At 37.1% G+C, this 25,724-nt stretch overlaps 1 protein-coding gene across 3 annotated transcripts in view; it reads right to left on the minus strand.

Annotated features, from left to right (window-relative positions):
• The window catches only part of alpha-Catr (alpha-catenin related), a 208,344-nt gene that overhangs the window by 7,221 nt on the left and 175,399 nt on the right, over positions 1-25,724 (minus strand). For 2 of the 3 annotated variants that reach the window (XM_090160004.1, XM_090160005.1), the window contains exons 2-12: positions 9,296-9,485; positions 9,019-9,230; positions 8,833-8,952; positions 8,196-8,285; positions 6,917-7,189; positions 4,405-4,608; positions 4,202-4,288; positions 2,552-2,803; positions 2,306-2,494; positions 499-549; positions 99-359 (exon numbers count right to left, since the gene is read on the minus strand). In XM_090160004.1, the coding sequence (XP_090016130.1) occupies positions 99-359; positions 499-549; positions 2,306-2,494; positions 2,552-2,803; positions 4,202-4,288; positions 4,405-4,608; positions 6,917-7,189; positions 8,196-8,285; positions 8,833-8,952; positions 9,019-9,230; positions 9,296-9,485 (1,929 nt within the window). The remainder of the gene's footprint in view (positions 1-98; positions 360-498; positions 550-2,305; positions 2,495-2,551; positions 2,804-4,201; positions 4,289-4,404; positions 4,609-6,916; positions 7,190-8,195; positions 8,286-8,832; positions 8,953-9,018; positions 9,231-9,295; positions 9,486-25,724) is intronic. The other variant, XM_090160006.1, reaches the window with a different exon arrangement.

A 25,724-nucleotide genomic window follows, 5' to 3' on the forward strand; every position in this document is an offset into this window, starting at 1 on the left:
ATTTCCCAAAAGGAGAGGTTTAAGCTGGTTTCCTTTTAAACAATTCTTGAATTATCCCATTATTTTTTTAATAAATTGAAGTAGAACCGTGTAAATACCTGATAGGAGAATTGCCTAACTAATTTGTATAGTTTATTCGCATCTTCGGCAAAGAATTCCGCCTGGGTGAAGAGGTCCTGGGTAGTCTTGAGTTCCCCTTCACCCCTGGTAAACTGGTACATGGAGAAAGCCATCTGGGACATCGCTTTGGCCTTCCGGACGATGTCGTTCTCCGACTCCGGCCACTTTTCCGTTTCCGCGTCCATTTCGGAAGTCAATAACTTCATTTCTAGGCCTAATTTCGCTATTTTGGCTTGTTCCTACGCCGGAAACCAAAGAAACAATCATCAATCTTCGACTCGAACGCGTACTTTTTATTCGACACAGGCACAAAAGTCGAAAATGTTTAGTATTTTTTTTGATTTATTAAAACGGCAAAATCTAGCATTCTGAACTCACCTCCACATCTAGTTTAACAGGCTTCATAGGCTTTTGCGTTGTGCCGTGACGCTGTTTATTTACAAAAGAACAAAGACCAGGAAGCGATAAGTAAAGCGTCAAGCGAAAGCTAATGTAGGGCAATTCCTAGTCAGGGTTTTTTTATAGAGAGGTCAGCGCGCGATTTGTTCTTTTTTGAGACCCGTTCGTCAGATTCGGGTCCGGAAATAAATTTTACTGTGCTCTTTCACGCCATCTATACGGGTACCCCGAAATAGATATAAGAAATTATACGAAATAAATTAATTTATAGTAGCAATGTCATTATTTTGTGTTCTTAATTATTTATAATTGTATCCTACTATTTAAACATATTTATGTAATAATTTAAAATATTTAATAGATGGCGGCTGTGTTCAGTCTACCACCATTAATGCTCTAAAAATCAGATTAACTAGCAATAATAATCAGCTAGGCTAATACCCTTGGCACCGCCTTAGGCCTAAGTCGGCAAACGACTTTTAAAGCCATTTATTCAGGTGGCCGGGTTACAATACGTAGGAGGGTGGTGCCACTAACTATTACCATTAGATGGCGCGTAGAGACCCAGTGTAATTTCCCTTTTAGAAGTAGACTACGCTTGAGACAAACGAGTTCCTGAGATGGACCCATAAGACGACCTCTCAATAAAAAAAAACCCGTCCCAGGTGTCGTTTTCGGTAAAAACGCTTCGTCAAATAGACAGGACAGAGTCGCAGTGAGTGATTAAAGCAAGTGTCGGCTCGACGTGAAGTAACTCTTTTTTTAAACGTCGTAATCAAAACAAGATAGTTAAGCTACATTTTGACCCAAAAGGCGGGTACTTATAGGTACCCTTCGCGTTGATTGGATTGTTTGTAAATAGGCCAATTACATAAATTACAGCAATTTTAAACCAAATTTTATCATGTTATATATAATTTTGGTTAAAGCCCACTAAATAGAGTAAAAGTTATCTAAATATAATACTCTACAGTACTGTGGCTTTCATTTGACTATTTTGAATTTTAGCTTCCTTTGCCAAAAATAGATGGCACCCCGTTCTCCACTTAAGTCGCTTTTTTTCGAAGAATCGGATTGGCAAGAGCCAACCAGACTGGAGAAAACCACAATAGTTGAAGCCAGTTTTATCCACCGAATAAAATCCATGGTTAAAACCACTTTTATTTATAAAAAATAAATTGAGAAATGAATTAGAAATATTGAAACCTTCACTTTTTGTCACAAGTAATGAGAGCTAGATATAAGAAATTAGGGATCTTCAAATTCATTTTGCGCGTGAAAATACGCCGCCATGTTAGGGTATAAAAGCGGGTAAATAAGTGTGCTATACCTCACAAAGTAAAGGTACTGTCACTCGCAAAAACGTAATTATGAAATCGGGCAATTTTAGCAATGAGGGCTAGATATAAGCAATTTGAGCATTTTTTATTCATAGTTTTAACCGGATTAATCCACCGGTTACAACCAGTTTTATCCATACTGAATTTTTAAATTATTAAAAAAGCCGGTTTTTTGCCAACCCTGATTGATTCATGACCATCTCTAATAACTGAGGCCTTTTCATAATACAGGTGGCAATGATAGAGCCGACAGTTGCTTTAAAAATTGACTACGCTTGAGACGAACGAGTTCCCGAGATGGGCCCATAAGGCGACTTCTCGCTTTCGGTAAAAAAGCTTCGTCAATTAGACAGGACAGAGTCGCAGTGAGTGATTAAGAACCACCACCACCGTTAGAGAGCAGAATGAATACGAGCCATCGCGGAAAAACGAATGAAAGGACCTACCCCGGGTCTCGGTAAAGACATATAGACAGGTTTTTCAGGAATCCTCCCTCTACAAAGCTCAGCTACTTCTCCGGACAAAGAAAGAACATCAGAGACCAAAGACTGCCACACTTCGAGAAAGACATCCAAGTTTTCTTTCGCAATTTTACTCGTTGAATGCAGACATAACGTCTGGCACGCGCTTAAAACCTAATAAAGAATAATCGATTAACTGGGTCGGTTGTCAAACAAGTAGATTTCGTTTACCTGACTCCCGTAGACTTTGAGACAATATTCAGTGTTTTTTGATGAGACTTGTAATGATTCTGAGCTAGCTACGTGGTGAAGAAGCTTGCAAACTTCTTGTACGTGATCCGCCACCTCCAAAAACCTCTCGGTGTACTCCTGCATCCTCCCCTGATCTCCGGCTAAGGCCGCGTTTCTTAATCTACTAAGGACGTCTACTTCGTCTAGTGCCCTGGCCAAGTCATCCGCCTGAACTAAGGCCGTGTCTTGCAACTAACCAACAAAATACGAGCCTTTTAAACGACGAGGCGCCAGAAGTTATTCGTAGGTTTCTTTCACTTGAGATATCCGTTTGAAACATGTTTCTTCGCTGGTTCCATTAACTATTCAAATCGAGGATGTGCACAATGAATCATGGTTCAAAATGTACCGCTTGTATTACTCCAGTAAAGGGTGTAAAATGTAAGGAAATATACTAATTTATAAATATGTTTCCATTCAATATTCAAATCGAGGATGTGCACAATGAATCATGGTTCAAAATGTACCGCTTGTATTACTCCACCAAAGGTGTAAAATGTAAGGAAATATACTAATTTATAAATATGTTTCCATTCACTATTCAAATCGAGGATGTGCACAATGAATCATGGTTCAAAATGTACCGCTTGTATTCCTGCCCCAAAGGGTGTAAAATGTAAGGAAATTTTTTAATTTATAAATATGTTTCCATTTACTATTCAAATCGAGGATGTGCACAATGAATCATGGTTCAAATGTACCGCTTGTATTACTCCAGTAAAGGGTGTAAAATGTAAGGAAATGTACTAATTTATAAATTATATTTTTCCTATGGAATAGTTTTAGAAATTACTTGATGTATTACATCGTGTACTGACTATTATTCGCGTTTTGTAAATATCAACGAAGGCTTGCGAAGGTACATGTTTCAAGCGAATACATTAGGAATATATTACATACTAAGGGCCTGTTGCAGAAGTATGTTTGGTGAGGATTCGACCATAGAAGTTATATTGGCCAATCCTAGACAAACATACTTTTGCAAGAGGCTCTAAAGCTGTAACCAAAGATGCATTCAGCTGAACAGAGAATATGTCGGCAGCACCCGGTTGCCCTCGTTATAAACCACGCCCCTGCCCCTGGGGAGACACTCCTTCCGCGTTGAGTTTGAAAGTTATCTCCACACTGGTTTCAGGGGCTCTCCCTCGAGTTCTTTCCATAAAAACTTGTTGAGGTTAAGCAGTGGCGTAGCCAAAAATCCTTCAAGGGAGGGGTTCAAACTATGTAAAATACCTGAGATGGCTCGAGAAGGGGTGACCTTTTAGTACAACCAAAGTTACACCCAAGAGAGGGGGGAGGTTTGGACACGGAAAACCTCACCTTGTCTACGCTACTGAGGTTAACGTTTATAGTAGGTGTACGCAGCTGTTGGCTCGCGTGGTACGAAGGCCTTGCGGTACTGTCCGGCCACCTAAGGTGGTTCCTTGGGAACCAACTGAGCTTATTATTATTATTACAGCAGGCTTTATCTCAGTGTGGGTGAAGAATAACTTCCGGGAATCGTGAAAAACGGAAGCTATATAAACTGCCATATATTCTCAATTAACACGGATGCATTTTGGGTATAACTAATGGCGGATAGTGGGTTACCTGTTGTTTTAAATCTTTGCTGGCTCGAAGTGTTTGTAGAATGGCGGACTCCAAATCTTCGTTGGGCGAAAGGGAGCCAGCCTGATCCTGCAAATAATTGAGGTCCCAAAAGGGGAAAGCAAATTAAAGGAAAAAAAGGCCAGTTCCTGCTAAGACAGTAGCGTCCGCGCTGAGCGGCCAGCTCGGAGGTGGAAAGAACTCACCAGGCCGATGCCTATCCTGAGCAACTGGTTCAATTCTAGGCGAGCCCGGTCGCACAGCAGCAAAATGTTCTCCCTGTGCTCGTGGCTCGTGTACGCGGAGTCGGTGAAGTCCTGAGTCCTCTCTACCACAGTGTTTAAGGCACCAGTCAGGCGGTCGCGGTCTCCCGGACCCACCAATGTCATGCGGGTCATCTCTACCAAATCCTAAAACGGAAAGAGTTAACTTCGGATGGTGGAGTCCACTTAGGGGCGTTCGCGAATTACGTAACGCGCTAAAGGTGAATGGTAACTAAATGTTACAGGGAGATAAGTCACTGAAATATGTTACTTCACATATCATAATTTTATTAAGGAAACTAAATTACCAATTATTTTAAGTAAATCGCTAGCTAACTTGGGCCTAAAGTTGTTCTTGGGCATTAGCCTAGCTGATTATTATTATTAAGTAATTTAAATCTTGGACAAATAAACTACGGGACCCAAATCTAGATTATTTGAGTAATTATAAAACGTTTTAGCGTTTTTGCTGAACCGGAATATCCCTGCGCGTTAATTAATCCGAGATTGTTAAATTATCTTTATCTTGTTAATATAATGTTTTAATGCACGCGCTCAGTGTGTGTTAGAATTTATAGCCCGGTGTACCTATCATCATAGTGCCTTACGCCAGCGTCCACAAGCCCGGACAGGTGACAAATCCAGCATGGGTAGTAGTACCCTACTACTGATGGTCGCACCTTAGACGCAAGCCACTGTAACGTATTTTACTCTCCCTGAACTTATAATGATACCTCGGGCGTATGGTGTCGCCAAAAACTTTCCTCGCTCCGGGAAGGAGGTTGCCACCGATTTCGCAATACCCATCGTAGGGGTTAAACCTCGGACCCGAGCGAGGGAAAGACAGAATTGAGATCGCGACTAAGAAGACGCGATGCGGTTTTTAAATGTGTGTGCGCGCCGTGACTTTGGCCCTCTCGGACAAGCTTCCGCGAGACGAACATGATTCTGTAAATATACTTTCTTTGTGTTCGTGTAAATATATTTCTTGTTCTTATGTTTATTCATTATTTTATTATAGTAATCATTTAACTCCATATTTTATTTATTTAATGTAACACTTAATCCTAATCTCAATTATTCTAATTAATTAACCCTAGACAACTTACCCATAATTTAAAATCACCATTACTATACCATAATAATTAAAAGTGTTACACCACTAAACCCAGCAGAAGGTGCAGCAATGGGTGGACACCAATCCCCACTTCGCACACAGCAGTGGGATTAAGAGTATTTGGGTGAAAAGGTTTCACGATTTTCTAGGTAGGGGTGCAGGACGAATTAATCTGAAGAATGATGTTTTGTTTATGATTCAGGTTCAAAAGTTTAATTCTCCAATTATTAATACACATTTTTCTCATTTAAACGGTATGAGGAATCCATACCTCTACTTAGAATGTTTATCACGGCAGATTTCCGTCTCGATGTGGCTGACGTTTTTTCTGACGTTTACTTAACAAACTACAACGTGAGAAGGGAGCGCGCGCAGAGGGGATTGTTCATCTAATAGGCGGGGCCAAAGCCGTCAGAGTGATCTTACCATACGCGATACGGCAGGATAAGCATTCTAAGTATAGTACGGATTCCTGTTATTTATAATACGTAAAACAAGAAAAAAGGTTTAGCTTTGAATATAATTGTATTTTCTAGGTAATTTAAGGGGGTGTTACTCTTTGTTAGGAGGGGAAGAAACTATGGGAATAAGTAGACAAGTCCATAATGAAAAGGGATAATAAAGCTAAACAATAAACAAATTTGAAGAGATTAAAAAACTTACTAATAGCTCGTACAGATAGGTCTTCGAGCGAACAAAAAGACGCGAAACTAGGATCAAATAGATCTTCGAGTGAAAAACTAAATTAAATTAAATAAAATAGCCAGAAATTCCAACGGTTGACCGGTTTCGTCCTATTTGGCACTCGTCAGTACCGTGCGGGAAATCTGGCTCGCGTATATAACACCGAATAGAGAAACTAAGCCTAAATATTAAAAATTTCAAAACGAGTTGCGTAGCAACGGAAAGCCGAATAGGGGGATAAAATAAAAAAAAATATTTTATTTAATTTAATTATTCACTCGAAGATCTATTTGGTCCGAGTTTCGCGTTTTTGTTCGCTCGAAGACCTATCGGTACGAGCTATTAGTAAGTTTTTCAATCTCTTAAAATTTGTGTAGGGTTTAGGTTTATTATCACTTTTCATTATGGACTTATCTACTTATTCGCCAATTTTATCATCCTTTACAATGCAGTCCATAGGTGGTTCCTTTTAACTTAACATTGAATAAATCGAGAATTTTATTATTTTTAAATGTTTTTCAGAAAATATTTTTATAATATTGGTATCGGCCAATATCGGCTTCGCTTAAGCCGATATTGGCCAATACCGATATTAGAAAATAGGTCCAAAGTGACGTAATTGGCGAACGACCCGGTAATTGAAAATAAGCCCACTTCGAATTTCTTGAGAGCATTGTGCACTGTCAGGCATTGGTCCAGTTCCTCCAACCTCCAGGCGGCAGTCGAGTTGGATCGGCCTTGCCTGCAAGAGCCCACGCCCAGGGGGTTGTTACTCCTTCTTAGTTCGCTATTGGCTGCGGCGGCTAGTTCCGGAATGACGCCGTCTTTGACTACGTAGTGAACTAAGTCCATGGCTCGCCGCATTTGAAGAAATATCGTGTCCCTGTTCTCTCTCGCCGTTTCGCATTCCGGGTGACGGAGACAAGCCTAAGGACACGACTCGTACAGATTAACAATGTCTGTTCAAACTTAGACCAACAAATAAGGGACGGCACACTCAACGTTAAACCCGCGTTTCCAAATGGCGCCATCTGGTGACGGAGCTTTGAAAAATATCTATTCTTGCGTTAGGTGATCAGCTCTGAGATCTTGAAAATGTATCATGTAATTTTGTTTGAGTAGGCAGGTTCCGAACGCTGAGGTCGCTCGAAACTAATGTTACTCATTATTGAGTGGTGACCGAAGTTTTATATGAATTTACTCTTGTGTCAGATTATCAGCTCTGAGACCTTGAACATTTACCAATTAGTTTTGTTCGAGTAGACAAATTAAGTTTCTAAATGTCACCACCACGGCGCTGGCGTCGCTTGAAGCTAGCACCGTTCCTCATAGGCGTAGAGTTATATAGGCCCGTTAAGCTCAAGCCCTCCCAATTATTGTAGAGGCCGGGCTTAGCCCCCCCCCCCCGATAATTTTATATTCTGTCTCGAGCTCATGCAGAAGTTTTGTGAAATAATTCAACGAATTGACATTAAGTGACAAAGTACATTGATTATATTATATTGCAATCCCTAAAAAGCTCAATATTAATGGAGACAACTACATTTTCGAGGAAAATAATAGGATTCCATTGCGATACAGGTTTTAAGTGGTAGATTATTATTTTAGCTTAAAATTTCAAGTGGGGTTCTAGAAGTTGTTTCTGCTTACAGGCAGGTCTTTGGGGCTCCCTCCCCCCATGTTGTGATCAACCGGCTCCTTCAGGTCGAGCACCTCCAATAATTTAAGAAACTCTACGCCTACGCCGTTCCTTAATGAATGGTGAGAGGTTTTGAATGAATCTACTCTAGTGCCAGATTATCAGCTCTGAGATCTGGAACCTTTATCAAGTAGTTTTGTTGGAGTACACAAGTTTCCGAAGCTAACATCGCTTTTTATTGAGTGTACCGTTCCTTATTTGTTGGTCTAAAGCAAAAACTGCGGGAAACGATACCTTGGAAGAAGTTAACAACATCATGGTAGACCTTTCTAAAATTTGCCTGGCTGCCGCGATTTGAGCTCTTCGCCTTTCGTCTTTTAAATCCTAGAAACAGAAACACGATAGTTTAAAACAAAAACACTAGTGTTGTTAATTTTCCGGAAAAATAAAATGTGGAAAAATTTCCCGAAAAATACAAATTGAAACATAATTACTTTTTAAGGGTTTTAACTTTTTATCGATAAAAAATGTCTAATATCAGTACACATACTACAAAACATTGTTAAGGCCTTTTCACACGAGCCAACTTTTCAAATCAAAATGCTGAGTCAGCAAAAATGGATCAGTGATCCATTTTTTACTCGCGTACTTTTTTGGTGGATCAACTCATCGAACTTTTATTCACACGAACCAACTCGTTGACTCAACTCGTTGACTCATCTAGTTGGGTCAAAAAGTTGGCTCGTGTGAAAAGGCCTAAAGTGTTACATTCTTAACCAGTTTAAACAAGTCTAGAGGTTTAGTTTTACTTTTAGATTCTAAAAATGCCCCTTTATTTAAATTTGCAAACAATATATTAGACTAACTATGGAATGAAACCTTTTTTATTATTTTCGGAAAAATACGGAAAATAAAAATCTGAAACGCTTACATTTTGTCTATCACCGGATAAATGAGCTAATTCGACCATCTCGGTTCCAAACTGACTAAACGCCTTCACAAACTCCGTGAAATTAGCAACGTTTTCTAAGCGATTTAAACTAATTGCCACCTGTACGGAATTGAAAATGAAAGTTGAATGAAATTAAATTAAACGCTAATCACGGAGTCAACTTACTCTATCTTTCGCGCTAAGTAATTGTTTAACAACTACGGTGTCGGCCAAAAGTAGGACCTTGGTAACTGAGGAAAGCAGTCCTTTAGCAGCGCGGACCATCTGGCTCTTGTCGGCGCTGGCCTGTGGCCGGTTCATCTGACCACTGGCTATTAACTCTTCGCTTTCGATTCCCATGTGGTGTTGGGAGAAACATAGCTGCTCTATCAGGGCACCTGCGAAGGAAACAACCGCGTGTATTTAAAGTAGTTTTCAATCTACGGTCAAGAAAGGTACTGACCAGCCGCTCTAGCATCTTTGCAAGCCTCGTACATGTCGACTTTAATTTCCGGGTTGTCATCGGCGATGGCTTCGCCCACCGAGACGAACCGTTCGACCGCCAGGTTGACCCCTTGACCCACCCGAACCACTGCCCGTGCTGTTTTCTCTGATTTCATGGATTTGTCTTTGGCATTCACCAGGGTTGTAATCTGCAAAGAGACCAAATAAAGAATTCATTAAAATTCCATTAATTTTCCTATTAAATAACGAAAATGTATCATTTTAATAAATTATTATAAATGAATAATTAAAAAGAATTATATAAACTTCCAAGAAGAACTTCTTCCATTTTTCTTCATAAAAATGCAATCAATATTTTTATTTAAAGCAGATTTTTGGATTTATTGAATTTATCGATTTATGCTTAAAAACAAGGTGCCTCGTCGAATCTTATGTCCAGGGCTTGTCGTAGAAAAACGTCATCGATACGTCACCCGTGACACAGCAGCAATTTCAAAACTAAAATGCCAATGTTACTTTATAGAAACGCCTATTAATAGCTCGAACACTGGTAAGTTTTAATCTCGGAATTCTAATTGAAATGCAGTTCGAAGAAACGTCGCAAAGAGCCACTTAAATGCGCGGCGAAGTGGAAATGACCATTAGAGGCTAGTTAAATGGACCTCGCGGACCATGCAATTTCCGAATGTAATTTGAGACTGAGCAGGTGGCGAGTATAGTCTCTTTCTCTGGATACCATTCTTCCGATTGTACCGCGTGCTCCTAACGATTATTACTCATGGGAAAATGAATACGTCGCGAATAACTTTCAACACGACTAAAGCCAGGCGCTCACTGCTCTTAGTAACGTCTCCTACCTTTCACAAGCCTTTGCTTCGTGACGGAGACAATGCCTTGTGGAAGGCAGGACGGATACGAAACGGAAAGCCAGTGGGCGCCTAGCCACACAGGCACGACACGAGTCTATTCGGGCTAACTACCGAGAACGTCTACCTTAATTATTCACTATAAACCATTATATGAACGGGGAAAAATATTCGGAAAAACGCGTTTAAGGATTAAAACCATTCGCCAAAAATTACTCGCGTTTCACGATGCTTTTATACTGGGTGTTTTAATTTGATCGCCCCAGGAATTTTGCTCAAAATCAATATTATCTAGAAATGTGTTTTTTTCTCTCAAAATTAATTACCAATAAAAAAATTAGTTTAAAAAACGTTCATTTTTAGCAGTCATACAAAAAATACAATTTAGATAGGTTTCTTTTTAAATTAGCTGTGAAAATGCTTATGCCACCTACTACCAACTTGTTATTTTTGATGATTTAATATCTCAGTGACAAGTTGACCTATTTGAACAAAACCAATTTTATTTAAGGTTTTCGAGTATGCTTATAGACAGTTTTCGTCTACCACCTAGCGTTAAAGAAATAAAAATTCCAAAACCGTGAAAAAGTTCACGATTTTTCTGAAATTTACAAATAACAACGACCTTCCCCCATAGTGTACATCGTGAAAATTTCACATTTCGAGGTAATATAGTTTTTGAGCAAAATGCCTGGGGCTATGAAATAAAAACACCCTGTATAATTAATATGACTAAAACCATTCGCCAAAAATTACTCCGACTTACACGAATGTACGCGTTTCATGATTGTTTTCATAGAAATAATAATTTTGGTTAACAGAGTCACTTACAATGACTCGCTTTGATGTTGAACTTTAAAACGACAAAGTGACTAACTAGATGGCAAATTTTAATTTTTGTAATACTATGTTAGCAATACCATAAGTAATCACTGCCAGGTTAGTTTGATGGTGGTCTTTCAAAAATTTCCCAAAGTGTTTCTAAGCCGGAATAACACGAAATGTCGTGTGTGTGTGAAACATATTGTTGGTAAAAAAAGGTGGGTTCGTGAGTTAATAAACGCTTTTTTGGAAAATATGTTGGTGAACACGAAGTACAACCAAGGCTTAGAGCACGAAATACTTAAGGGGTTAAGAGTATTACTGCAATTGCCTTATACAGTTCCAGTTCAAATTTTATTTTACTATTTACACTGGTAATCGAGAGGTCCGGCATTCGTAGAAATACACTCTAGAGAAAAATTATATATCGGCCGATATTAACAAAGTTATCTATCATAACAGTAGTGTATATGATAAAATCATTGTAAAAGACGGTTCAGTGCAGTGTTATACCATTTTATTCCAATTTTTCGTGAAAAAAAGTTTGCAAGAGCATATCCGAATTGGTTTCTTTTCATTTTACTTAATACATAGTTTCTATCACAAATCGAATATCGTTGTTTTGTATTGGTTAACACTCGTAACCCCCTGTCTAAAAAAAGTATAATCTAGCTTCTGAAGTCTGGCGTACGTGGCGCGGCCAATCAAATAATATATTAACAATGCAGTCCAAAGGTGGTTCCTTTTAAATTAACATTGCGTATATACTAATCTCCACCACTCTCCCCCTATTCGGCTCTCCGTTGCTACGCAACTCGTTTTGAAATTTTTAATATTTAGGCTTAGTTTCTCTATTCGGTGTTATAGTCGCGAGCCAGATTTCCCGCACGGTACTGACGAGTCCCAAATAGGACGTAACCGGTCTACCGTTGGAATTTCTGGCTATTTTATTTAATTTAATTTAGTTTTTCACTCGAAGATCTATTTGGTCCGAGTTTCGCGTCTTTTTGTTTGCTCGAAGACCTATCGGTACGAGCTATTAGTAAGTTTTTAAATTTCTTCAAATTTGTTTAGGGTTTAGCTTTATTATCCCTTTTCATAATGGACTAATCTACTTATTCGCTAATTTTATCATCCTTAACAATGCAGTCCACAGTTGGTTCCTTTTAACTTAACATTGAATATATTATCAATAGTTAATCGAGAATTTTCTTATTTTTAAATGTTTTTCAGAAAATATTTTTATAATATTGGTATCGGCCAATATCGGCTTCGCTTAAGCCGATATTGGCCGATACCGATATTAGAAAATAGGCCGATATATCGATGCGGTGATATATATAAATAGGGTCAGGTCAGGTTAGGTTAGGTTAGGTTAGGTTAGGTTGATGTACGCGCGCGGTAGGCGCGTATGCACCGTTGCCTTTTCGATTTACTCCCAAAAACTAGTAGTTTTACTCTACAGTAGCTTTCGATCAAATTTCGTTCGATCAAATGCCATTCGATCAAATGCAATTCGATCAAATGGAAATTCGATCAAATGGAAATTCGATCAAATGGGACCCGTTCGATCATTTGGGAATCGATCAAATAGACTCAAACCATCGATGCATCCTTATAGTTTTATACCCAAGTATATTCCGTAATCGTTACATTTAACGCGAACTATAACCAAATCTGTCGGCAAAATTACTGGGATATTAAAACGCTAATGAGAAGCTCGAAATAATCGTGAAAAGGAAATATTGAAATATAGAGGGAGGCCGAGCGTTGTTTTATGCAAATGAAGCGAATTAGGGCGACACCGTTTACGGATTCGTCGCGTCATTCGGGTCCCATTTTGGACGCAATTACATCGGGGAGTAACAAACGAAATACAATTGGTCTTTCGGGAATTGCGGAATCGCGATTATCCAGTGGCCCGTCCTTTCAGTCAGGTATCGTGCGCGATAAGAGACTCTAGAGGATAAAATCGCGCTTTCAGAGGCGCTCCAACGAAATATTAAATGTACCATGAATTTTTCACGGACGAACGCATTCGCCTAATACGACAAATTTTAAAGTTAAAAATCACAAATATTTCGTAGAAGATAAATATTTTAATGTCGAGGTAAACTTAAAACAATGCGCCAAAACTACTGTAACCAGAAGTTAATAATGTACCTCTTACTTGAGAAGTATCCATTTAGGCCATTTATATGAAACATGGCTCACAATTTACCGTTAAGTTTATTTTGATTTGCTAGCATAAGACTATAAATCTACTAAAACAATAAATCAGATAACTGCTCAGGGAACTGAATCTGGTTCGATGAATTATAGTGGATTAGTTCAGATCGATTACTTGGGATGAAAAATCAAATACAATTTCAGATCATATTGCTGGACGGGGGCTTTATAACAGATTAACCAGATCTGACGAACTAATTATCTTCAGATATATGAAAATTATGACCTGAATAACTAACTGAATCTGGTTCGATTAATTATAGCAGATCATTTCAGATCCATTACATAGGATAACAAATCAAATACAATTTCAGATCAGATTGCTGGACGTGGGCTTTATAAAAGATCAACCAGATCTGACTAACTAATTATCTTCAGATATATGAAAATTTTGACCTGAATAATTAACTGAATCTGGTTCGATTAATTATAGCAGATCATTTCAGATCGATTACTTGGGATAACAAATCCAATACAATTTCAGATCAGATTGCTGGGCAGGGGCATTATAAATCAACCAGATCTGACTGAATGATTATCTTCAGATATCTGAAAGTTGCGATCTGAATAACTTATTGACTCTGGTTCGATGAATCCTAGCGGATGAGTTCAGATCAGTGGCTAAAAATTACGACCTGATTAACATGAACGGTTAACCGTTGGAAGCGAAAACTCCACCTGAGGGTGTAAAATATAATTACGTTCCGTAGGGAAATTTACTAATTTATAAACAATATTTTTCTAATAAAATAACTTATCGAATTTCCCCCGAACAAATATTTGTCTTTCAAAGCGTACTTTGCAAAATCAGCGGGAGCCTGCGAATTCAAGGAAATAAAGTTTGCGCAATAGAGTCATTTAAGTTTCACGTAAGCGTTACGAATATTTACTTATATCATATGTAACATAATCACTCATAAGTATGCCATAAAACCATTTTCGTTAATGAAACCTTGTTCACGGGATATGACGTAAATTACGTCACTTACAATTCCGTGACGAAATACGCGTCATCAACTTTACTGATGGGAAACGGAAATTAGTGAGAATTCCTCGCGCGTTTCTTCCTTTGCCCATGTCAAGTTTAGCTCGTGCCTCGCGATCACATGATTTCATTTCCATGGTAACCTTTTCAATAGCGCAAGGATTATAAGCATTTTTGCATTTTTGGGTCCGCTCAATGTATGTTCCGCGTTTCAATGGAAATGTTATACAAAGGCATACTTATGAGTAATTATGTTACATATGCTTATATTAAATGCATATTTTCCAGATTTAATAGTTTTAGAAAGTATGTATATGAGGAATTTTGATAAAATATTTGGAGCCTGGGAAGATACATAATTCAAACGAATAGCATTAGCAAGATAAATAAATGGATACTTATATAAATATGATATTTATTATTTACTTCTGATACTATGGAATAATTCGTTCATAAAGTTTTTATGTTAAATTAAAATTGCCATAATAATAAAAGTAGAAGTTTTAATAGTAGATATTAAATATACATTTAATGCTCAGTGTGGGGTCATTTGCATGATGAATACGGTAGTTTTTTCTAAAATAACTAAACATTACCATTTACACCAAATGCACCGATTGATACCAAATTTCCAGGGTCTCGTGAACGTCTTGTTCGGATAAGATTTTGAAAATCTAAGAGTCTGGTGTAAAAACACCACCATAGGCCCACGGCACCACCTTAGGTCATCAAGCGACATTTATTGCCTTTATTTCGGTGGCCGGGTTAAACTGCGTAAGAGCAAGGTGTCCGATATCTTGAAATCTACTTGAAAATACCCGGAATCTGTGCGAAAATCGGTTCCAAAATCTCGAACTCCACGTACAAAACCAGAAATCAACACGAAAATTGTGCTCTGAAATCTCAAAATCAGTTCCAAAATCTCGAAATCAACGTACAAAACCAGAAATCAACACGAAAATTGTGCTCAGAAATATCAAAATCAGTTCCAAAATCTCGAAATCAACACATAAATTGCGCTATGAAATCTCAAAATCAGTTTCCGATTTCTAGAATCACTTTCAAATTAAATATATCGTACGCAAAATTTGGAAATGTCGGACCCCTCGCGTAGGTGGATGGTGAAACGTAATCAAATAATAGCTAGAGAAAGTAGACCAGAATATCTGCAATCGCTGATATTTGAAACATATTCGCGAGAGATACAGAACAGGTCCATCCTCTTTGAAACAAATTCCGACAACTCAGAGTAACAGAATTTTTTCTCGAATTCCCGATTGAATTAAAGGATTGGCAAACGTTCATATTACGTGGACGGAGGAGTCTTTGGAAGCCCTATTGACGTTTCAGGACGAGCGGGAGCGGGAGGAGTAGCGGGGGAAAGACAGGGAAACAAGCCAAAGGCGTTTGGAAATATGAGTAATAAAACGTGAGCCACCCGGAGGCACTTGTTCCGTATAATGTATAAGGCGGGAGATTTCGACGCGGACTCTAGAAGAATACCAAAACTCGGATACAAAAAATAATAACAAGATGTACAAAGGCGAATATAGTCCGGCGCTTAAGTCACCAACTAAATTCGTCAAACAGAATACGTGTGGGCTAATACCACTATTAGGAAAACTATTTTATCTGATTTTTACAGGTGAAAGAGCATTCAAAGTAGTGTTGTTAATTTTCCGGAAAAATAAAATGGCGAAAATTTTCCAGAAAGTTAAAAATTGAAACCAATTACTTTTTAAAGGATTTTAATGTTTTTAACTTTTTATCGATATAAAATGTTTAATAACAGTAAATTTTCCGACTTACAACACTAATTCAATGTTTTAAGACACCTTCAATAAAAATAAAGGTTTTATCTTATTAGATCGCCAACATAATAATAATAACAATAATAATCAGCTAGGTTAATACCCAAGGCACCACCTTAGGCCTAAGCCATCAAGCGACTTTTAAAGCCATTTATTCAGGTGGCCGGGTTACAATGCGTAGGAGGGTGGTCTCTTTGCTAACTTAAGCAATCTTTTCACGAAGAGGTATAGGGTTACTCATTTCATGATTGAAATTTGAACCAAATTAGCTCCATATCATATAAGTAATAAAGGCAAGTCTTTAAAGAGGAACGGCCAAGCTTTCCAAATATCGCCTTGTTTGCATATCAAAAGATAAACAAGACGTTCAACATACTTATACGTACCTTATTTTACCTTGAAAAAATAGTTTTTGGCCCAAAAGGTTGAAACGCAAAATAACGCCAAGAATTTGGGTTTTAATTTTCACCGCCATCTTAGGGTGTATCGCCAGCACCAGCACGACCTTAGTGAGCGACTTGCAAACTATCCTAACTTTTAAAATCACACAATTTAGGCTTAGGTCTCGTATAACTGGAGCGCGCCGCCAGTGCAAAATAAAAAAAAACTTTTTGCGTCTCCAGCAGCGCACACTTTTATATATTTTTTCAATTTTAATCAAGCAGGGAGTGTCTCACCGGTTTCTCACCAGGTGTCGCGGCGGACGCGCGCTTTTCGATTTCCCGAAATTTCTTTATTTTATTAAAAATTAACCACATTTCCGGGACATAATCATTACTATATTTTCTATCTTTCTGTAAAAAAACCTCGTAAATTTTGGTTTTGGTGACAGTTCTCCTTTAAGTGTGTTTATTTTAAATAACTTTCCTCAAGATAACTGAATCAGTTGAGATTGGTTACTTGTGATAATGAATCAGATACAATTGGATATCGGATTGCTAGGTGCAGGGAGGTATAAAAGATAAACCTAATCTGACTATCTGATTATCTTGAGTTATCTGATTATTATGACCCGAATTACATGATCAGTTGGCGGTTGGAAGTACCATAATTGAATGATCCTGTATGATATAGTTCCACGTTTAACGAATTATTTTTAATAAAAGTTTTTGAAACGTTAAAGAACATAGGCCAAAACTATTCGCTCGCTTTGGGACGAAAGGAATACACCTTTTACCCCAAACTACCAACTTCTTCCATACAAAAACAGCCAAACTGTATTTTGAAGTTGCTCGCTATTTCCTAAAAATTACTCCAAAACTAGCGAATAGTTTTTTCCTATTGTAATAGTATTTAAAAGCCCTTAAACCTCAAACTAAAGATATCCGAATTAGTCTGCAGAAAAACCTCGTAAATTTTGGTTTTGGTGACAGTTCTCCTTTAATCTCCAAGGGTTAGTTAGAGGGCTCCATATTCTTAGAATTGACGGCGAAATATCCAAGTGCCGCTGTACCTTGCCAATGGTGTCAACGAAAAACAACATTTATAAAATTCGACCCCTTTATCGGGCTATAATTGCGGCGTTATCTACGACGCGCCAGACTAAAAGATAGAAAGAGAAGCAAAGATCGAAGGCTCCGGACAGTCTGTCCGCTAAGCCTAGTCCTCCTTCTTCCTTTAAGCCTCGGTTCCTTCTAGGCCTTGGTCGCCGCTAAGACTTAAGTAGCGCCAGATAAACCGAGAACCAAAAAATAAAAATGATTTTCCGTTAAGATGTACGAGCGTCTACTTCTTCTTTGAAAAATGCGTCCTGCGGAAAGAAATATACCAGCGTCGTGACAAATTTGTCTTTTACAGTCGTCCCATCAGCTGACTGTCCCGGTAAAGGCCGGGTTTGGGTTAAGTTTACGCGTCGTTCAACTAAGGTTCCGCGCGTCGTAAAATAATGGTACTTATAATAGTTGAAAAATACTTCGGCGTTGCGTGGCTGCTTTTCGAAAAATACCACGAAACATAAATTCCCGAATAGCGTGATGGCTCAATGTCAAACGCGTATTAATTGAAATACATTTGCCATTTCAATTTCACCACTTTCCTCGTGTGGCAAACGGCAAAAATTTTATGATGCCTTTGAAGCGTTAGTGCAGTTCATTTATACAAAAAAAGGCCGAAGTTCGCATTAATTTTAGTAGCAGGTTTGACTTTTTTATGTTGTTAGGTTCGATCCCAGTAGTATATACTCAATTTTGCCAACTTCGAAATCCCTGCGCTAACTCTGGGACTTTTTTCAGGTTTGGTCTCGTAGCTCCAAACCTAGGCGTTTTATCGCAAAATCCACTATTACCTTTTTTAAACTAGAGTAACTTTTCTACAATTTGAGCGCCAAAAGAGCTCTGTAAGTCTAATAGTGTCCGAGATACAGCTCTTCAAAAATAGGCAATTTTTGCCAATTTGTTTTTTTAAACTATCGGCTATGTTTCGAGCCAAATATCGCGCACAACGACGTGTCGTACGATCCTTATTATTGAAAACAGTTTGTAGGAAATTTAATTAGCTTTCATTTAAAGGAAATATAACCCGCGAAGCAATCTTTACGGAAAACCCCTTGTATTTTTCAAATATCCCTCTACAGTGGCGCCAAACATTTTTAAAGCCAAAGGCAAGAGCGGCCAAAGCTGCAAACGTTGGTGTTCCACACCAAATATCCGAGGTTATATTCCCTTTAAGCACAAGTACGTTCATGTACAGACGAGTTATTTGTTTTTACCTTTTAATTGCAAATGGCTTAGAACCAGACTAAATGGACCGATTCGAATTCTGGAAAAGCAATGTCAAAAACTAAGAGTTCTCTTCAGGGATTATAGTCTTAGAGGACCAATTCGAAATCTGGATGACCTTCAAAGTCGTCCAGAAAATCTAGTATCGCTGAAACTCAAAGTTGCCCTACATTTTAGTAATAATAGTGACTAAGTTGGGTTCGATAAAACCCGGGTTTTTTTCAAAAAGCCCAATCCAGTGGGTTTTTAATGTTTTTTTTATTCGGGTGGGTTTTTTATTTTAGTATATTATTTCCATATTTGTATTAAATGATATGCCCAAAAAAAACCCAAATCGAGAGAAATTAGAAATGTCTTATGTCGAGCCCTGCTAAAAAAGATTGTAGGGACTAGATATCGTCTGCTAGGTAGACTGCTTCACTTTTTTTGTGTCAGAAAAAGCTGAAAAGCTTGTAAAAGTGTACAGATACTGCAAAGCTGAACCAGAGGACTGGTAGAAATCTGAACCCTGTGACTAACCACTTCTGGAAAATAGTAATCAAAGTGGTACTTTTTTTGAAATAATTAGTAAAATTTTAAATTTATCTTTATCTTATAATTATCTTCATAAAAGTTACAGATATTTTCATTCTCTTCACCTTCCGAACTTTGACGGTTTTGAATCGGTTTAAAACGATGTAACCGGGTTCACACAACTCCTTCGGAATCGATTTGAATCGATATCAATGCAAAGTGTGAAAGCGGCCTTAATGTGTTAGACTAGACTATACCGAATTACCATTTCAGATTAAATAACCACTTATCCCAGAATATTAATCTTTTCATTGAAATTTCACTTGAAAACTTAAAAAAAAAATATTTTGGTAGATATAACTTATCAATTTAGAAAATAGTAACTTTTAGTAATCAAATTTCAAAATATTTATTTTAGTAACCAAATTTCAAATAGTAAATTTAGTAACCAAATTACAAAATAGTAACTTTTAGTAACCAAATTTCAAAATAGTAATTTAAGCAAACAAATTACGCAATAGTTATTTTAGTAACTAAATTTAAAAATATTTATTTTAGTAACCAAATTAGGAAATATTAATTTTAGTAACCAAATTAGGAAATATTAATTTAGTAATCGAATTAAAAAATAGTCACTTTTATAACCAAATTAGAAAATAGTAACTTCCAAATTATAAAATAGTAACTTACAAATTATAAAATAGTAACTTTTATAACCAAATTAGAAAATAGTAACTTTTATAACCAAATTAGAAAATAGTAACTTTTATAACCAAATTAGAAAATAGTAACTTTTATAACCAAATTAGAAAATAGTAACTTTTATAACCAAATTAGAAAATAGTAACTTTTATAACCAAATTAGAAAAAAATAACATTAAATAACCAAATTAGAAAATAGTAACCTTTGTTAACCGATTTTAAATATTGTAACTTTTAGTCTCAGCACTGTAAAATGGTTCAAAAACTAGGCCAGTCTCACCCGTAAAGTGGTGCCGCCCACAACACCCAGAATTGAGGATCGAGCAACCCTTATTGATTAAAATAAAACTAGAAAATATAGCGTGGCGTTTAATCAATATCTAGAGCGTTAAAAATCTTCGGAATGCGAAGAATTGAGTAATTTAAATATGATTAAAAATGAAGATGGCCCCAAATTTCCACAATAGTAAAATCATAAATTTCGTAATAAAATTTTAATGGCTTCTCCGGCGAAAGGAAATTAGCATTTCAAAGGCTCAAAACTAATTTTCCGAAAGTGGAAAATTTCGCGGAATGTTTATACCGAAGTAGAGGAAAACGCTTTTAGGAAATAATGTATCAAAACACAGTTACCCAGTAATAATAGCAATCGTTAGAGTAGACGAAAATAGCCGAGTCACTGTGTTTGCAGACACGGAGAAGGTGGTATATTTTCCCACGCTCACTGGCGCGGAACGAAAGAACTTGGTTAAACTCAGCCCGTAGTTTTCGTCACAACTATAATCAACGCGCCCCATCTGTCGGGCGAAGTAGGAACTAAGGGAACGTTAGAACTTCAGATATCCTCAGTGCGCCGGGAGGACATTGATTTTTAGGGAGTTCAAAAGCGTCTTTAGTCGGAGCGCGCGACCCGGTAGATCTATTTACAGGGGCAGCGATTTCGTTAGTTAGACATTTTCGTCACTATTTGTAAAAGATAGTTAAAAATTATAATAATAAAAATCAACGAACCACACAGGCTTAAGTCAACTGTGCCTTGATTAGTGCTCGGATTTCGATTAATTTTTATCCATGAATAAAATAAGCTCGGCGATATTTAAATAATATTTATTTAAATAATTAATAGTTGAATAAAAATTGTAAAATGTTTAAATAATCGAAAAGGAATAAGCCTATTAATTAAATAAATGCCACTTTTATTCAAATAAATGCTTGGTTGCGTAAAAACATAATTAAATAACTTAAAATGATATTCTTTTTACCAACGTTTTTTAAATAAATCGGAAAATTTGTGGATAATGAATAAACAATTCCGAGCACTAGCCTTGATATCGATTCAAAACGTTTCGAAAGAGTTGTGTGAACCATGCTAAATCGTTTTAAACCGATTCAAGCCGTTTTCTACAGCTTACGTGTGTATGTAGTTCTATTGACTCGTGAAACCAATTAACAGTGGCCGTTTTCAATTTCGTAGGAGGCTGATGGCAAGCTCGTCAAGCCACGCGAGTCAATAGCTCCCTACACATACTATTACCATACATTTAAGATATTAGAGGACTATTTTTTATAAAAAATTAAGAATTTATAGGACTATTTTTTATAAAAATTTAAGATATTATAGAACTATTTTTTATAAAAATTTAAGAATTTATAGGACTATTTTTTATAAAAATTTAAGAATTTATAGGACTATTTTTATAAAAATTTAAGAACTTATAGGACTATTTTTTATAAAAATTTAAGAATTTATAGGACTATTTTTTATAAAAATTTAAGAATTTATAGGACTTTTTTTTATAAAAATTTTAGAATTTATAGGAATATTTTTAATAAAAATTTAAGAATTTATAGGACTATTGTTTTAAAATTTTGGACTTTATAGGACTATATATGAAATTTTTTTAATTTTGGATTTTATAGGAATATAATTATATGAAAAAATTTTAATTTTGGATTTTATAGGACTATAATTATATGAATTTTTTTTAATTTTGGATTTTATAGGACTATAATTATATGAAAAAATTTTAATTTTGGATTTTATAGGACTATATATGCTATTTTATTTACTAACTTTATGCATTTAAAAATAAAATCTATATTTAGTGAAATAAATCTTTGATTTTCACTTAAAAAAACTATTAAACCATTTTGTCACAAAAATTTACTAGTAGCTAATCATGTTAAAAATAACCAAAGTATAGACTAGAATGACTTTGTATAGAAATTTATCCTATAGCTAAATCTAGCAAATTACCTGTGTGGCGGGATTTGAAATGGGCAAAATATAAAAATTATAGAATTTTATAAGACTTTTTGGGGATTTTGCTAAAAAATAGGATATAATGGGACATTTTTGAAAGTATAGGAATTTATAGGACCTCTGGGGGCCCTGTCGTGATATTTAAGTTATTCCCGAAAACTCAAAAGGAAGGAAAACATATTGAAACCACTTTGGCCAGCTTCAACGAGACTCAACAAAAAACCATCTAAGTAGAAGTCAAATATCGGACGTTTAGCTAAACTTCCGGTCAAAACATCCGGCGACCAGAATCCCCTTCCGACTTAAAACGAGCGTGCTAAAAATTTCCTCCCTTTTATAGTTTGAAAAAGCTTAAGGGGATATTTAGGATCTGATAAATTCTACTCGAAAAATCGACACCTTTTAACAGTGGCGGGGCCAGAGGTACGTGCAGACTTTAAATTTTGTTTTTGGGGGAGCCTTAGAAAGATTTTCTGGGACTTTTGCATTTCCCAAAGCTAACAAAATATGGTGTTTCATACTCAAAATTTCAGTTAGTCCCTGAAATAAATTTCGGCTCAATTTTGAAGAATTTTAAGGAATTCGTTAGTTTTAATTTTCTGCGATCGATTTGAAGTTTGCAAATTAGACCGCACGCTGAACCAATATCTTTATTTACAGCCGCACCAATAAAATATTTGCCTTAAAATAAATCCTTTAAATTTTCTAAAAGCAAAAAAAAATACGACAATTTGAGAGACTTATCTACAAAAATGTGTAGACCAAATGCGTAGAAACCACGACCAATTAGGAAAAGTATTTGGTCAAGTATTTTCTAAATCACCAGGCAGAAGGTCGATTATTGTAGAGTAAATATATCAATATTATAAATGCAATATTATGAGATATCGTTATTTCCCTGTTCCAATCTCCGAAAATAGTGAGTCTTTCAAAGAGAGTACCCGACGTGTTTATTGCCGATTCTGTTCAAACAAAAATAAGATTTTTTCCTTATTTTATCCAAAAATTGTTACAATTTTATCCCAAAAATGTTCCAATTTAACCAAACTTGATTAAATTTACTTAAATGTGGTGCAAATTACCCATTTCGTGCTTTAAAACTTTATTTATTATAAAAATTTCGTACAGGCCCTGTGAAACCGAGAAAATTGAATGCTTTTTTAAATGGAGATATGTTGGTTTTAAGTGGTCAAAAACATTTTCGGTTGCCATGGCAAATCGAATGGGTAGTGGCAAATTTCATGTCTCATATAGGTCTACATTACGCCCGACTTTGAACAAAATCGGCAATAAACACCTCGGTACTCTCCTTGTTAGTGACAGCAATGTGATGCGAAAACCAATTTTCTCTCCGATATGAAACGGAAGGAACGCCAAGAGCTGGGCTCGAGCTCACCTCACTGAATTCGTATATGAGCTCACGGATGGTCTCGGGCTCACCTTGTTCTCACCAAATATTGGCCGGGTCTCGGGCTCGAGCTCGCAATCTAAATATCCCCGCCGATGTGAGGTCTCGAGCTAATAATAATAATAATCAGCTAGGCTAATACCCAAGGCACCACCTTAGGCCTAAGTCATCAAGCGACGTTTGAAGCCATTAATTCAGGTGGCCGGGTTACAATGCGTAGGAGGGTGGTGGCAAGCCCTGCATGCCACGCGAGCCAACAGCTCCCTACACTAACTATAGGTTTAAAACCTACAAACCATCTCGGGCTCGGCCTCACTGTAATTATAAATAAACGGGTAGTCTCGGGCTCGCGCTCACTATATTTACAAATCGACGGATGGTCTCGGGCTCGCAACAATTACAATTCGACGTGTGATCTCGGGCTCAGGCTCACTATATAGAACTTACAAATAAAATGGTGGCCTCGAGCTTGGTCTCACTATGTTTTAAAACTACATAAGGCTCAAGCTCGAGCTCGATGTTTCAAAATACTCAGAAAAGCTCAAACTCGGGAGCACTATATTGTAGCTCTGCTCAACATGATATAATTAAACCCTTTCGACAGCTCTGGACTCTTAAAGTTGCTCAAGTTGCTCAACCCGATTTTTAGTCCTGAGCCCGGGAATCCAGACGGCGCTAGGCCGCGCTAGCTTCTAACCCTTTTTTTGGCCAAAATAAATTTCGAACGTGGGCTAAACAATAGAGCTCATCCTCAGATTCGAAAACAGTATTCAAATCGGTCTCGGGCTCGGGCTCAATCGTACTCGTGAGTTGAGATCGGGCTCACCTCAGATATGAAAACTACCAAAATCAGTCTCGAGCTCGGGCTCAAATATGATGTCGAGCTCAAGGTTGAGCTCTTAGTACGTTAATTTATAATACGGGCTCGGGCTCCAAGTAATGTCAATCATGAAATGGGTTCAAGCTCGAGCTCGAAGTAATTTGTATATTAACAAGGGCTCGAGCCCGGCTCACTAGTTACAATATTCGTTCCGCAATACCTCAGCTCGGGCTCGGTTTTAACGTGAAAACGTATCGGTCCCGTCTCAGGCTTACAATATTTATTTAAAAATACCTGAGCTCCGTTTCAAATTGAGCCCGTTGACCTATGAAACAGAGTGACGGATCTGTAGATGGGAAAGCTGCTTTCTGGGCCGTTCGGGATTGGAAGCGAAGCCGATATTAAGATGAAGAGAAATTCAATAAGATCCGAAGGAGAAGAAGACGGCGGGAAGTCAAACGAAATCGGAGAACTTGGAAGAAATCGACGGGGGTTCTTCGTGTAATAACAACATCCTGGGTTTGTCGATAAATCACGGCGACTGTTGGATTTCTACTGGCCAATCTTACGGCTCTGAAATTGCGTCGCCAAACTGTTGGATTTAACGAGATTTGCGCTACCTTTGTTATTAATATTAATGAAAATGTCAATGGGGTTGGATATTCAAATTTATTTCAAAATTAATTTTAAAGCGTACTAGATTAACCGTTTATTCCCATTCGACCGAAATCCCATTCGACCGAAAGAATTTTAAAATGTAGCCCAATTGGCGGGGTGATTTGGTATTTTATTTATAAGGTATGTACTATCGAAGATCCATGTTTAGGTTAGGTTAGGTTAGGTTAGGTTAGGTTAGAGTTGGTTAAGTTTACTATTTCAGTTTTGGTTCAGTTACTTTTCTTGACTAGGTGAAGATAAAAATAAATACCCTCCTTTATTAGCTATCCGCTCCATTGCAAACGACTTCAGTAACTAAATTGAAAACATAGCAAAAGCCAATTTATATAGCAGCGTTCGGTCGAAAGGGACACATAAAAGCGTTCGGTCGAATGGGACACATAAAAACCGCCTTCGGTCGAATGGGACTAAAGCAGATTAACAGGGTTCGTACAAAATTTCCAGAGTTAAATTCCCTGACATTTCCAGGTTTTCCCTGACCAAATTGCCAAATTTCTGACCATTTTTGTAGAATAAATTAATGTTTTGAGGTAAAATCTTGAATAATATTTAGTATATATTTTTAATGCATCTTTCAAAAATTTATTTGTTGGATTTTTTTTGGGTCATTTTA

The sequence above is a fragment of the Leiobunum rupestre genome, chromosome 10 (assembly GCF_980474605.1).
Source record: "Leiobunum rupestre chromosome 10, qqLeiRupe1.1.hap1, whole genome shotgun sequence".
Taxonomy (NCBI): Eukaryota; Metazoa; Arthropoda; class Arachnida; order Opiliones; family Sclerosomatidae; genus Leiobunum; species Leiobunum rupestre.